Source organism: Ochotona princeps, chromosome 14, assembly GCF_030435755.1.
Source record: "Ochotona princeps isolate mOchPri1 chromosome 14, mOchPri1.hap1, whole genome shotgun sequence".
NCBI classification, from domain to species: domain Eukaryota; kingdom Metazoa; phylum Chordata; class Mammalia; order Lagomorpha; family Ochotonidae; genus Ochotona; species Ochotona princeps.
In genome coordinates, this window is record NC_080845.1 from 18,469,400 (window position 1) to 18,485,066 (window position 15,667).

At 44.7% G+C, this 15,667-nt stretch overlaps 2 protein-coding genes across 4 annotated transcripts in view; one reads left to right on the plus strand and one right to left on the minus strand.

Moving 5' to 3' along the window:
- SHOC1 (shortage in chiasmata 1) overlaps positions 1 to 5,064 on the plus strand; it is a 60,427-nt gene extending 55,363 nt beyond the window's left edge. Inside the window, exons 24-27 of one of the 2 annotated variants that reach the window (XM_058672745.1) lie at positions 652 to 783; positions 1,000 to 1,149; positions 1,844 to 2,804; positions 4,801 to 5,064. In XM_058672745.1, coding sequence (XP_058528728.1) covers positions 652 to 783; positions 1,000 to 1,149; positions 1,844 to 2,804; positions 4,801 to 4,901 — 1,344 coding nt within the window. In that variant the 3' untranslated portion in view covers positions 4,902 to 5,064. The remainder of the gene's footprint in view (positions 1 to 651; positions 784 to 999; positions 1,150 to 1,843; positions 2,805 to 4,800) is intronic. The other variant, XM_058672744.1, reaches the window with a different exon arrangement.
- A 595-nt stretch (positions 5,065 to 5,659) lies between these two features.
- GNG10 (G protein subunit gamma 10) lies at positions 5,660 to 13,511 on the minus strand. Of its 2 annotated transcripts, none has more exons than XM_058672462.1 (3): positions 13,356 to 13,511; positions 8,746 to 8,877; positions 5,660 to 6,552 (listed from the first exon to the last, which is right to left on the minus strand). In XM_058672462.1, the coding sequence occupies exons 1-2, from the start codon at positions 13,434 to 13,436 to the stop codon at positions 8,752 to 8,754; spliced, it is 207 nt and encodes a 68-aa protein (XP_058528445.1). In that variant the 5' UTR covers positions 13,437 to 13,511; the 3' UTR covers positions 5,660 to 6,552; positions 8,746 to 8,751. The 2 variants fall into 2 exon arrangements, with proteins under 2 accessions (XP_058528445.1, XP_004580964.1); XM_004580907.4 differs by having other exon boundaries at positions 5,660 to 6,555.
- Positions 13,512 to 15,667: the final 2,156 nt, after the last annotated feature.

The following is a 15,667-nucleotide window of genomic DNA, read 5'->3' on the forward strand; positions in this document are numbered from 1 at the left end:
GGCCATCTTCCACTGCCTTCCCAGGCACACCAGCAGGAAGCTAGAAGGGAGTGGAGCAGCCAGGACCCAAACTGGCCCATGTGATGCTGACTCACCAGAACTCGGCTTAACACACTGCACCACAGCAGCAGCCCTGAATGAATACTTTAAACCAAAATCTTATTTTTAAAAATATGACATCAAATTCACTTGCAAGTATCCTTTTTTTCTTCTTTAACATTTTCTTTCAAACTGGATTTAAATGTACAAAGTATAATCTGTTTTGAAAAATTTTGTGCCATACTTTAAAATTTTCTTTCAATTAACTATAAAAGCAAAATATTAGATATTACTAATGTAGTAAAATTGTTCTATTATAGATGAAATATAACACTAAATATATTAAAAAACTATTAGTAAATGCCAAAATGTAAGTGAGGAAAAATTATTTAGTTACAAAAAAATTGGAACACAAGTATGTAATGTTTAAAGAAGGAAAGAAAAATTGACAAGCCTCACAAATGATTGTCCTGGATTTCATGTACATAAATTCAGTTATATTTAATATAGTGTTAAGGATTAGAATCTGCCACTTAAAATTTTATTTTCTGACTAAAGACTATTTTTGACAATATTTTTTTGTAATCTAGCATGTAAAAATATGTTTTTTAGCTTATAATTGCCCCAGGAGTAGAAGAAACTGCACTGATAATTCGACAAATTGCTGACCACAGTTTAATGACCTCCAAGAGAGAGCCTCATGATTGGTTGAATAAATCCTGGCTTGAAATTTCACCATCTAAGGTTTGTTTCCTAACTGTATAAGCCAGATATTTGCAAAGTAAATACAAATAAGGGCTGTTCTGAAAGTTGATGGAAAAATACAAATTACCTTTTAAAAAAGCATAAATTTCAAAATTTTTCGCACCAAACTTATCTTTTAATTCCATTTTTCCTTGACCATTTTTCCATGATAGAGTAAAATGATATTTCAGGAGTATTCTTTAAATTCTTTTCTAGGAAGAACTGTATTTACTTGATTTCCCCAGTATTAACCCGCTGGTGGCTCAGCTCATGTTAAATAAAGGATCTTCTCTGCATGGGCTGTTATTAGCGAATCTGTGTCAGCTTCAGGAAGTTCTCCCTGAAGTTCCAGAAAAAGTGTTAAAGGTCAGTTATTTGAAATTCATATTCCTGTGTAAGTTTCTGTCCTTTCCATTTGAGAATCTATTTTAACCACAGAATTTTCAAGATTAAAGTATACAAATTTCATTGTTCTGGCTTTCATGAAGCAAAAAGAATAGTTTACGTAAAATGAGTTTCACATAGCATTCTCATTGGCTATCAACCACATATATTCTAAAGGTATTTTACATAGATGTTCAGTTAGGTTACCACATTTTAAGTTATTTTGAAATATTGTGCCATGAATAGTAAATTATGCATCCTATTTACATGTGTTTATATTTCCTCTCCCAAACATTCCTGGTGACCTTTAGTAGAGAGAACTTTAGTCTTATTGCTACCATTTTAACGAAGCAGTGTTTATGTGTAACTTTCGTAACTAGAAATCCTTTTACACCTGCTGTGAACCTATCACTGTTCTAAAAAAAAAAAAAAGACAGTTACTATTACCTATATAAATGATTAGAAAACAGATGAAAATTACGTTTTTATTTATGTTCTTAATATTTATAAATATTTCAATAAAATGTTCTATTTTGTTTTTAATACATGGACCAATGTAGTATACCTATGCATATATTATTTATGTATATCTTACCTTCTTTCCTTGTAAACATAATTATTTGAATTTACTGAACCAATTAGTAGTAGTGTATAGACTAATTTTTAAACTTTTTAGCATTTTTGCAGCATCACTTCCTTGTTCAAGATTAATTCTTCCACAACAGAATCACCTCAAATTTCATTACCTCAGGAAGACGGGAATCAGACCAGTGCCTTTACTTCTCAGAGTTTACCTTGCAACTCTTCAGACTCCATCACTAAACAATACAATGCCTTTTACCAATATTCAGATTCAGGGGCCAGAGTGCCGGAGGACACAGACACCACTTCAACTTACAATATTTCCCACGTGGAATTAAGAAAAATGCCTCCCATTTTATCATCTGCAGATTCTTATAACCAGAACAACTACTGGAAAGACTTTGGTTGTAGACCTGACATAATCCCAAATAATCCTTGTCCAGTGAATATGGCACCAAGGAGAGCGGCTTGGAGCTCATTTCTAAACCGGAATGATTCAGATTCAGATGTCTTTTCTTTGGGTCAAACACAGATCAGTTGTGAAGACACAATGCCACCAGTTGACCCTCAGAAGGGAGCTGCCCCTCGTTTTACAAATTATCAGAAAAAGCAAGCACAGGAAGCCAAAGGACCCACAAACAAGGAAGTATTTGCCCCCATCTTTTCACTAATGGGCTGTCAGTCTCCTCACTTGAACTTGAAGAGAAATGCACGGGCACCACAGGCTTACTCGTTCCACTTGCACTGTGGCTTAGAACAGACTACATGGCAGGAGTGCTGCTTTCAGCCAGATAACGCAGTCACTCATCAACCGAAATACCGCTTGGGGGAGTCAGGAGACTTCACGTGGCAGAGGCCAGATGCTGGGATTCAAAGGACTTCCAGGGGAGGCTTCCCGTCCATTCCCAGTTTAGATTTTCCCCATGCTCCTGATTCTAATGTAAATAAGAAAGAATTCAATAACATTTCTTTATACCAAAGAACTGGAGAATATATAGGTCAGAAAAGACATCTTGAAAGTTCATCTAACTCAGGAGTCAAGGAAGCACTGACAGGTAACACTATGTAATAGGTGCTAAAACTACTCTCAAATTAATTTTGATAGAACCGTTTCCAAATTAAGAAAAAAATTATAATTACCACATTTTAAATTGTATGAAAGGACCAAAGAGAAAATCAAAACTTTTGGGTCCAGAAAAATAAGTACAAAGATCTAATTGCTTTAAAAAATGTATTTAAACATAAATATTTGCTTGAGAGGTAGGTAGATAAATATTAAATTTTTAATATCCTTTTTTTCATGTATTTAATCAAATGACCTTTGTAAGTATTCAAGTCTAGTGTATTTCAGGCTAATGTGTCAGACATGATAGTATATAAGGTTAATGTCCATGTTATCATCACCTATCTTGCCCAAGGGTTTAGGACACTTTCTAAATTATAGGGTAAGGCACATGGTTAACATGGGAGAGCTTCAAAACCAAGTTTAAATGGTATATTAAAGGGATGAGTGTTGCATGGCAACTAAGACACCGCTTGGGATGCTCACATCCCATATCAGGGCATCTGGGACTGAGCCCCACCTCTGCTTTTGAGTCAGCTTCCTGCTGATAAATTGCAAAGGCAACAGATGTACCAAATTTCGCTCATATTGTGAGGCTGCTCTCACATCTATGAAGCTCCTTGGGACATTTTGAATTAGCTCACTTTGAATTTGTGGGTGCTCTACGATGAAATCTTATATTGGATAGCAATATATGTATATCTATACATAAATAGTATATGGATAATAAATAGAAATTAGATGCAGAAGATAAATATTTCATGGGAAAGCTTTCTGGTAGATTTATAAAAATTGAAATGTTTTCAGAAATTTTATAATTAGTGGAAAAGTATTGATATCTGGGTACCAATACAGTCTACACATATTACATTGATAGGTGTAAATCAGTCATAATGGGAGTCCTTTTAAAATATATATATATATATATATATATATATTTTTTTTTTTTTTTTTTTTATTTGAGAGGTAGAGTTAGAGATCTTCCATCCGCTTGTTCACTCCCCGTGTGGCTGCAGTGACTGGAGCTGGGCTGGTCCAGAACCAAGAACCAGGAGAGTCCTCTGGTTCTCCATGGAGATCTTAATACCACAGAAATCAACAAATACTGCGAATCAGGCTTTCACTCCTTCCCTTTCTTGTTACCCCAAGAGCTGGTTATTAAACATTTAATAGCTTACTGCTGGGGCCAGCACAGGCTGTCCTAAGCTTCACAGTATGGGACCACTCTCCTATCTATTCCCCTGTGTTTTGTCTGATTATTCTTGTTTGTAAACATACCAAATATGAATTTTCAGACAGATTCCTAAGAACATTACTCCCCAAAAGAAAAGAAACACATCTTCAGTGAATATGATCTCCCAAAGATTAAAGAATTTAAATGTGTGAGAATAATCAATTGAAAAAAATCTACAATCAGGAATAGGAAAGGCAAACTAAAACAAAAACAAAAAAAAGTGGCAGACTTACATATTGTCATCACACAGACAGATGCAGAGAAGGCACACAGGAACCTGTAACGGTGTCAGTGCGTTAGATTCAACGGCCACAGGAAACTTGTGTGCTAATTAACGAGGGTGTGTTAGAAACCTTCAGATATATCACAGAGGTCTCTTCATCTTATTATATTATTATAGGAGAAAACTCAGGGCAGTAGAGGGAAATAGAGAGGGTGGAAGAGGAAATCCCTGAGCCTACAGAATTGTATTATGAAAAAATAAAATTAAAAAAAAATTGAAGTCCTGAGAGATGTTTGTACAAGGCATAGGCATACAAATACATGTAATTTAGCACTAGTTTCTAATACTGGGTGATTAAGTGCTGGTGTATTTATGATTAAAATGTTGCTTTTAATTATCGCTGTGTCCCAAATTATAAATTTTAACACTTCAAGATAGTTGTCAAAGAGAATCTACTTGAATAGCTAGGGGGAAGATTATATTTTATTATTATAAGCAAGAAAATAATTTTCCTTTTTCTGCTTTTAACAGATTTCATGTACCCACAATTAGCACAGTTCAAGAAGCGACGTCTCACATATGAAAAAGTCCCTGGGAGAGCTGATGGACAAACCCGGCTGAGATTTTTTTGAAATGCATAAAGGGCAGAGATTCATCCCATATTCTGCTGGTTGTGGTGAAAGTTCATTGGCAAAATTATCTTATTTTCTCAAATGTTAAAGAAAATGCAATTATTAAATGTCTCAGTGTTACCACGTTGTCACATTTACTGCCTTAGGGCTAGCATCTTAGTAAGATTTCTAATGTACCAATTAGCATAATAATCATCATAAAAATCAGAGTGGCTTCCAGATTCACAGGAACATTACAATCTTTAAATCAGTCATCGTCACAGTTCAACTTCTGAAGATTACCACAGACAACCTTACTCCACCAAAAGGCTGAAAGCCTAGGGCCAAACTGAAGGTAGAGAGTTTTCAGTTAAAAAAATATGTATTTGTTTATCTGAAAGACAGGGAGAGATCTTTCTTCCACAGGTTCACTCCCCCAAATGCCTACAACAGCCACAGGCTATAACTTCACCCAGAGCTTCTGTATGGGTTGTGTGGGTAGTTGAAGTCCAAATACTTGAACTATCATCTCCTGCCTCCTAGCGATTCATTCTTCAGATCGGCATAGCACTGGCCGTTGCGGTCACTTGGGGAGTGAATCATCAGACAGAAGATCTTTCTGTCTCTCCTCCTCTCTGTTATATCTGACTTTCCAATAAAAATAAAATAAATCTTTAAAAAAATACATAAAACCAAAATGTTCATATTCCACTTCGAGCGCTCAATCCCACAAGGAAAGAGCAACCCATGAAACTTGCAACAAAATCAGACACAAAATGTTGTTGTCATAGAAAGTGACTAATTAAACACAAACTTTTATTTCCAAGCTCTCCAAACATAATTACAAACACAAGTATCCTAGAAGTGTCCCACATTAAATCAAAGGCACATCATCAAAGTAGAACATTTGTGAATGAAGAATTACTTTAGGTTATAATATTTTCACATTAATTTGTTTTTAACAATTTGCAATGCTCTATACATAGGCCAAATTTTAAACATTTTTATAGGAATAAAGTAATACATTTTTTAGAAGTACCACTACAATTATAAATAAACTTAAGAAGACAAAAATAAAATCTGTGTCACACACAGAATGGGGCAACCTAATACACAGAACACTAATCTTTCCAAACAGATTTGCTATGATACATCTACCACATTTAGTGTTAAAAGTGTAACAATCTTCTCATTTAGAAAATCAACATAATTTGGTTAGTAAAGCCTACTGTGTCCCCTAATTTTATACTTTGTTAACTTAGTGATTATAAATTCATAAGAATTTTGTTATGGTATAAAAATCTTACAAATACTCATTTTTAAACAAAAATGTTTTTCTTTCTACGATGTAAATGTATAGTGTATAAAACCATTCCAGGTTCAGAATTACCAGTCATTCACGTATGAAAAACATGTGTGTGTTGGGTAGTAAGGGTTCTGCTTTTCTTGATATAAAACACTTCACCAAATAAACCAGGCCATTATTATTTAAAACTCACTCAATTTCCTTAACTGAGTGGAAACTCATGGATTTCTGTAGGACCTTGTGAGGGACCGAGCCACGGGGAAGGTCTGCCATGTCTACAGGCCATTTGGCCGGAGTGTTTTCTGGAGATTTGGAGGCAGTGGGCATCACTTTTTGCTTGAAGGCCTTCCCCACTGAACTTCTTCCCTACTGGGGAAAGAATGGTTGGTTTCAGTTGAGTGATGATTTACTCATGAATTACCTATTCATCATTTCACAGGGCACTTTAATATCCACACAGTAGGAAATAGCAGGTTAATTTTAAGTTCCAAATTCCAGATCATACAAAATATTTTGTAAAAGCGAAATGCTAGGCAAAAACAAGAATAGTATTTTAATACCCATCCCCACTAAAAGGCACAATCTTACCTGACAGTAGAAGTACTTCTTTTTCAGTGTGAAAAATTTGTTCTTGCAATTATGTGAAAAAAGGACACTAAGATGATTACTTACTATATAAACTGAACACATAATTTTAAATATTTAGACTTCTAATAATCCATGCTCTTGACCATCTTAAAAAAAAATAGCAAAAGGGTTGATACTATGGCAAAGCAAGTTGCCCCATGGGACTTTTGCATCCCAGAACAGAGCCCAGGTTTGAGATGTCTGGGAGGGCCTGGCACAATAGCCTAATGGGTACATTCTTGCCTTGCATGTGCCAAGAACCCATGTATGTAGTGGTTCGTATCCTGGCTGCTCCACTTCTCATCCAGCTCCCTGCTTGTGGCCTGGGAAAGCAGAGCAGGATGGCCCAAAGCCTTGAGACCCTGCACCTGCATGGAAGACCTAGAAGAAGCTCCTGACTCCTGGCTTCATATTGAATTGGATCAGCTCCGGCTGCTGCGCTCACTTTGGGAGTGAACCAGCAGATGGAAGATCTTTCTGTGTCTCCTCCTCTCTGTCAATTTGACTTTCCAATAAAAATAAGACAATCTAAGAGCAAACAAATAAAAACCCGATGCCTGGGAAAGCAGGAGAAGATGGCTGAGTGCTTGGGCCCCTGCCACACATGAAGGAGACCCAGAGAGAGTTCTAGGCTCCTGGCTGTGGTCCGGCTCAGGCTCCGGACACTGTAGCCTCTGGGGAGTGAACCAGCAAATGGAAGATGTCTTTCTCTCTCTTCCTCTCCTTCTGTCACTCTGCCTTTCAAATAAACAAATCTTAAGACAGTGAAAATGTGAATAATACCTCAAAACATGGTACTGGAAACTATGCAAGTTCTGGTATGTTAGCTGAAAGTGTTTTCAGTTATCTTTTTTAAAGCTTTATTAATTTTTATTGGAAAGACAGATTTTTACAGAGAGAAAAAGAAGTCTTCCACCTGCCAGTTCACTTCCCAGATGATTACAAGGGCTGATCTGATCCAAAGCTTCTGCCAGGTTTGCCATGCGGGTGCAGGGTCCCAAGGCTTTGGGCCATCCTCCACTGCTTTCCCAGGCCATAATACGGAGCTGGATGGGAAGTGGAGCAGCTGGGACATGATCTGGTGCTCATATGGGATGTTAGCATTGCAAAGTGGAGGATTAGTCAGATGAACCGTCACACCAGCCCCAGTTCGGTTATTTTTGTTTATGCATTTATTAATTTTTTTAAAGACTTGTTTATTTTTATTGGAGGAAAGATTTACAGAAAGAGGGAGACACAGATCTTCCGTCCACTGATTTACTCCAAGTGGCCACAACAGCTGGAGCTGAACTGATCCAAAGCCAGGAGCCAGGAGCTTCTTCTGGGTCTCCCACATGGGTGTAGGGTCCCACGGCTTTGGGCCATCCCTGACTGCTTTCCCAGGCCACAGTCAGGGAGCTGGAAGGAAAGTGGAGCAGTCAGGACACAAACTGGTGCCCATATGGAATCCTGCTCTGTGAGAGGCAAGGACTTCAGTCACTAGGTTATTATGCCAGGACCCAGTTCAGTTATTTTTAAAGCTCTTTTAACCCTTGTGAAAAACTTTTCCCTGGTAGTTGCAGCTCTTCCTCCATTAACACACAGCAGTATATTCAGAAAGCCATTAGGAAAGGAATCACAGCGGTGGTAGGGATCATGCCCCCTACTCTGGAAGGTCGCAGTCACAAGAGTTGCAACCAAGTGGCAAATCCCAACACTGAGGAGGTGATGCAGTTGCTACCCGCGATCAGTTACAGAGCTCCGGTACCTAAGATCAGCATCACAAACTAGCACCAAGGAGCACTGTAGGCAAGAGTTACCCACAGTGGACACGTGTACATTTTACTGGTCTGTGAGATCAGTAGCTATGCAAACCTATGTTGCCCAAACCCTTGGGTAAGCCCTGGGACAGGTGGCCACAAGGCCAAGGTGATACTGTGCAGTGTTACTCACCGGTCTTCAGAGTAAGGCACAGGATCGGGGCTCCCGGAAGGGGTTGCTGCCAGCCGGCACACCCACCAGCAGGGCGTCCTTGCAGGCATTCTGCATGCAGTACTGCTGAAGCTCCGCAGCTGCCTGGGAGACCTGCAGCAAAGCAGACAGTGTGATCCGGGCTCATGGCTTCGGCCGCGTCCACCGGCGGCGTGACCCGGCTCACGACCACAGTCTATGCTGCGTCCACTGGCGGCTCACGGCCACGGTCTATGCAGCGTCCACCGGCAGCGTGAGCCAGTCTCACGGCCACGGTCTATGCCGCGTCCACCGGCTGCATGACCCGGCTCACGGCCTCGGTCCATTGGCAGCAATGTCACTCCTGCTGTGACCCCCCCCCATGCCACATTTTGTAGAGTTCTAACAACTGAATTCTGAGTAGAAAGAGTACAATTCCTATGAACCCCAATTGAGAATATTTTTAATCTAATTTTTATTCAACAAAGGTAAGAAAACAGCATCATTGATCTATTTAGAAGACTAATTTTGAGATTCAGCTGGTAAAGAAATAGCTCATTTCTAAAACTCCCTTTACAAATATTCTTGCAGCTACCGCTGCAGAAACTCAATTGTGTTGTATGAAATACAGTTCCAACTGTTTTTCAAATATTACCGTTCATTTGTGTTAACTTCAATTGCTTATGCTATAATCACTGTCAGGTTCCTGGATTACTTGAGGAATTTTGGTTGCACTTGTGTAATAAGCTTACACTATATAGACACGGAATATTACCAGAGTAATGTTTAGGCTTACTCTTTGGTCCATGGAAGCTCCGAGTTATTCACATTAGTTATCAATGGAGTCAATTGTTGTATATGAATTGCTAATTCAAGATGAACTAGAGGGGCTGGCATTGAGGCACAGTGGGTTAAGCCGCCACCTGCAATGCCAGCATCCCACACAAGCACTGGTTCCAGCTCCAGCTGGATCAGTTTTGATCCAGCTCCCTGAATGTACTTGGGAAAGCAACAGAGGCTGGCCTGGGCCCCTGTCATCCACAGAGAACACCCAGATGGAGTTTTGGCTCCTCATTTCCATCTGGAGTTTGCAGCCATTTGGGAAATGAAAGAGTCTCTTCCTCCCTCTTCCGGTAACTCTTCCTTTAAAATAAATAACTTAAAACAATAATAATTGGAACCAACTGCACTCATGCTTACTTTCTGCGTGACAAGGAACAGCTGAACTCCGTCTCCCAGGACCCGAAGGACACATTCTCATGAATGAATCTGAACCTAGCCTGAAGCCCGTGGTCAGCCAGATCAATGCAGAGGGACATAAAAAGAAAATATGCAGATGAATGGTCAGCAGCTCTGTGTCATGATCAAGGGACAGAGACTCGGGATGGGGAGGACTTACGCCAGCTGTCCCCTTTCAGGTGGGTACTCCCCACCCACAGCACCTGGCTGCTGTATCCAGGTTACCCAGAAACTTCTAAAAAGCTTCCCCAAAGGAGTCCTGGCAGGATGACAGGTGTTGCAGTCACTGGAAGGTGTGGCCTCCACTGTCTAGTGGTGATTTGGTGTTATGGTTTATTTTCAGATAGCAATTCTGTCAAAGGGAAAACATCTCAGGCTGGCGTAGTGGTTAGCAGTCTAACCTTCTGCCTGCCAGCACTGGGATCCCATATGGGCATTAGTTTGTGTTCCTACTGCTCCACTTCCCAATCCAGCTCCCTGCTTATGGACTGGGAAAGCAGTGGAGAATGGCCCCGGTGTTTGGGCCACTTCATTCCTGTGGGAACTTAGAAGCACCTGGCTCCCAGCTTCGAACCAGCCCACCTCTGGCCACTGCAGCCATTTGGAGAGTGAACTAGTGGATGGAAGATCCCTCTCCGTGTTTCTCCCTCTCTATCTGTAACTCTTTTCAAGTAAAATAGAACAAATTTTTAAGCAGTGGGGGAGGGAGACATCTCTGGATGTGCTCAGCTGAAGTGGAGTCCCAAGATGAGGCTGTTTCAATCTGTGATTTCCCAAGTGAGAAGTGCCGAGTTTGGCTTAAGAGAAGCTCAATCTTCAATGGGATTGTTCAGTGCCCAAACGGCTAGGTCTGGGCCAGGCTGAAGCCAGGAGTCAGGAACTCCATCTGTCTCCTGGGAGGCCAAGCAGCTGACACTATCTGCTGCTCTGTGGGTGTTAATAGGAAGCTGGATGGAAAGTGGAAGAGGTGGGACTTGTTATGAAATGCTGAAATGGCAAGTGTTGACTTGCCGTATTACAGTGTTGCCACCTCCTCCAACCCTGAATCTTTTTTTTTTTAATAAATAATATCTTCTTAGTGACTTCACAAGATAGGAGGGTATTTGACTCAGCTTTCCTTCCACTTCAGGTCCCAAAAGCATCTTAAAAATTTAACAAACATGGGCCTGGCGCGGTAGCCTAGTGGCTAAAGGCGTCACCTTGCATGTGCCAGAATCCCATATGGGTGCTGGTTTGAGTCCCAGAGGCCCCGCTTCCCATCCAGCTCCCTGCTTGTGGCCTGGGAAAGCAGTTGAGGACACCCCAAAGCTTTGGGACCCTGCAACCACTTGGGAGACCCAGAAGAGGCTCCAGGCTCCTGGCTTCGAATCGGCTCAGTTCCAGCTGTTGTGGCCACCTAGGGAGTGAACCATCGGATGGAAGATCTTCCTCTCTGTCTCTCCTCCTCTTTATATATCTGCCTTTCCAATAAAAATAAGTATTTTTTTTTAATTAAGCAACTTTCTTTTCGATATGTCTAGCTACAGCAAACACCAGAAACTGCACCACTCTAACCCTGCACACCTCAGTCCCCTACCCCCTGGCCAGGCACTACTCCCTTTCTTCTCGTGTTCTCTGACCTCACTACTATCATTAGGCATGGCCTCTTCCCTTGTTGTTCCAGCCACCACCAGGGATAGGTGCCCTCCAAGTCCACCTCCACCTGTCTAGCACATTCCCTCAGTGAACCCAGCGCTTGGGAAGGCAGTGGATGATGGCCCAAGTATTCAGGCCCTTGCCTCCCATGTGGGCGAGCAGAATGGAGTTCCTGATTCTACACCATTTGGAGAGTGAACCAATGGAGGGAACAATACTTAGAAACATACCTTTACATATATCCCACCTCCTAATTTCCCGTCTCGGCAGCATCTCTCCAGTCCCAGGGGCTCTAGCACCCATCATCACCCTCCATTCTCCAGCTGCAACTTGCCTTTGACCTAAAACTAGAATTAGCTCCTTCCCCTGCACTTCTCCACCCAATATATGACTTTTCCCATTTTTAAAAATCCTCTTTAAAAGACATTTTTGGGGGGGGGGGTAAGCAATTAAACCCAACACTATCTATTAAAAATGCAGATTCTCTGAAACCTCTCTGCATTCTAGAACCCTCTCTTATCTCCACCTTAAATTTTATAATCTTTGTGCCATTTATGATCCTGAGTTATTATTGCTCTGACAGACGGGCTCCTTTGCTGCACATCTTCCCCACCAAATCCGCTTACTCCCTAGCACGGGGCCGGGCACACAGAAAGGGCACAGCCCCATCCAGGGGGCGGCCACAGCAGTGTCTCTCTTACCTTCTGTACACCATGCCGACTCGTGGCTCAACAGTCACACGACAGGCACTTTCTTAGCCAACTGAGTAGACTTAGAAGGCACTGACAATGGCCTTCCTCTCCCATGTGGGTTGGCGGGAAAACCCCAGTACTTGAGCCATCCCCGCTGCCTCCCAGGAGCCTTACAAGGAGCTATGTATCCCAGGCACTCCAACATAGGCCTTGCGGGGGGCCACCACACGTGCCCCTCACAACCCTGTGGTTGTAAATGTCCCTCCATCCTCGTGTCGACGGCCTTCCTGTCCCTAGCATCCCGTTCCTTGGCCAGGCTTCTCTGGTCTGTCCCCGGTCCTCTGCGCTGTTCATGTAGCACACGTCTTCAACTCCCACACATGTTAATATCCTCTTGCAGCCCTGGGCTGTGCTAAACCCCTCCTGGGTAGTTCCTCAAGGTCCACAGAGCCAGCACTACGCGCCTCAAGTTCCCAAAGCCAACCCGCTCCCCACCACCCTGCTACGTGACGCAAGAGCAGCGCTATGGCTCCTGTCAGCAGGCCAGAAACCCGAGCATCCTCCTGCTCACGCCCCATCAGCCACCAAGTCCTGACCACGCAGTGGCCTTTTCAGCTCTGGACCCGGTGCTCCTGCGGCATCCAGCTGCAGGCCACCCGCCTAGCGCCCCAGGCTCCGTCTACGCAGTAACAACCAGGCCGAGCTTTCGCGAGTGGGAACGCTCCCGTGGCACTGCGTCCCGGGCCACGCCCGCGAGGCGGCCGGCATCGCTGGGCCCAGCAGGCCCGGCCTCCGCGCGCAGAGCTGGCAGGCCCGGGCTCGGCCTTCCGCATGCTCGGACCCCGCCGCCCCCACGTCCGATCCGGAGCTGTCCGCGCCGGCCGGAGGCCTCCCCGCCGCCCGAGTGCCCTCCCGCTTGCTCCAGGGCCGGGGTCAGCAGCCATTTCCTCCCGGGCCGCCGGCCTCCTCCCCCAGCGCGCCCGGGGCGGGCCGGCGGCCAACCGCGGGCGGCAGTGCCAAGAGAGCGCGCTCCCGCCGACCCCGCACCTTGATCCGCTCCACGCCGGCCTCGAGCTTGAGCTGCTCCACCACGCGCTGCAGGGCGCTCACGCTGGCCCCAGAAGACATGGCGACGGCGCTGGGCTCTTTTGGCAGCTGAGCGAGGCTGGGTCGCAGGCCCGAAGCTCGGCGCCGCCCCGGGGCGGGGTAGCAGTGGCGCCCGCCCCTGACGCCTGAGCCCGCAGGGAACCGCAAGCCAAGGGAACACTGCGGGGTCCTTGGCTGGCCAAGGAGAGCCAGATGCCGCCTATCCTAGGCCCACAGGATGGCGCGGTGAGCGAGCTGGAGACGGGCACGGAGCAGAGTGCGGAGGACGCCTATACACCTTTCAATGAGAGAACTGGGATTCTGTCACCTAGGGTCCAGGTGAGGATGACACTGAAGAGCAGTCCCAGGATTTCCAGGAACCGGTGCCCGGGTGGTCTGTGAGCCTGCAATCGTTCTGTGGAAATCTTAGCACCCGGTGTGGTAAGGTGATGATGGGATCTGGAGTGAAATCCCAGGCCTCCCATCTTTGGGACACAGAGGAGGATGTGCAGTGGGGCTCTGCCACCTTTGCCTCAGAGCCAGAGCTGTGGGCTTTTGATTTTCCTTTACTTTAACGGGCAACGCTCAGAGTTGTGTGAGCTGGGTCTTGGGACATTCAGGGCTGGGCCAGTTCTCAGTACCAACAGGGTGTGGGCCATGCCCAGCTGGGCTAACCTGCAGCACCCACCTTGAGAAGCTGCAGGTGGGCCGTGCCAGGCTGGGTCACAGCACCTTCCAGTACACGTGGGCTGGGAATTGACCTGGTAGGGGAACTCTGGGGACTCCCCTGCTGGGCTACAGTTCCCACTAGTGAGTGCAAGAGCCAGAGCTGTGGGTGGACAAGGCAAGGAATGCTGCATCATGCATCAGTGTGTGCGCTGGTCTGAGGGTGGGCCAGACTGGGCTAAGATCCAGCACCCTTAGGTGAGAGCTGTAATGAGTACAGGTCAGTTGGGCTAGGTGCAGTACTGAGGGCTGGCCATGTCTGGATAGCAGCACTCATCTACATATCCAAGCTCTGTTTCTGGGGTCAGGCCTGATAGGGAAACTTCCCTGCCAGGCACAGCTCCTGCTGGTGAGCACAAGAGCTGGGACTGCTAGCAGGCTAGACCATGCATATATGTGAGCTGGGTCTGAGGCCGGAGTGGACAGGGTCAGTCCAGAGCACACTGGTGAGAGCCAGGACAAGGTGTAGGTCAGGCTGGGCTGGACCATAACACTTGCCAGTTCACATTAGGGTTGCTGGTGAGAGCTGGGTGTGGGAGCAAGCCCAGCTGAGTCAGGCTATAGCATCTACTGACAAATAAGCAGACTTGAGGTAGGCCATCTCAGACTGGGCCACAGCACTTGCTGACCCGGGGCTGGGAGCATGCCTGGTAAGGGAACTTTGAGAACTCTTGCTGGGCAGCTGCTTCCAGTAGTAAGCATGAGAGCTGGGACTGGGGACAGGTTGGTGTTGGGGCAGGTCAGGCTGTGCTAGGTTGCAGCAGCAGCAGCAGTTGGCAAGTGCCGAGACTGAGGGCAAGTCTTGTCAGGCTGGACCACAGTATCCTCTGGCAGGTGCAAAATCTGGGGCTGGGAACATGCTTGGCAAGGGAACAGTGGGCACTCCTCTGGTAGGCTATACCTATTGCTGGTGAGCACAAAAACTAGGACTGGGGACAGGCCACAGTGGACAAGGTGGTAACACCTGTTGGCATACGAGAAGGTCAGGTTGGGTCAAGCAAGCCACAAATAAGTCTGCACTGACTGACACGTGAGGTCACCTCAGGCAAAATTTGGTGGGGGACTCCACAACTCAACTGCTGGACTCAGACATGCCACAGGGAAAAAAAAATCACAATATGTGTTGTCCAACCTTGGAGAGTATGTATTGGAACTGGGCCTACAGGGTTGTATAAGCTGCTGATGCCTGTGCAGTGGTCAGCATGCCCAGATGCACATGGGGGACATGACAACTAGCTCATCTAGACCAGCAGGGGATGTTGACTGCCTTCTCAGAGGATGAAAGGCAGAATATGTTGGACAATTCTGGCCAAGCTTTGCAGCATGTTCCTGGATGTGTGGTTGCACTAAGGTGGACTTTCTCAACTAACAGACCTTGGAAAGATTTTTTTTTTCACTGCTGGAGCAATGAAACCAACAACTTTTCATAACCATAAAAACCACTCAAGTAACACCCTTGAAACACTCTTCCTCACACTGAGGTCTCTCAGGCATCATCAAATGACCATAACTTAATGCTGTGCTGTAGTTTGACAGCAAAGAACACT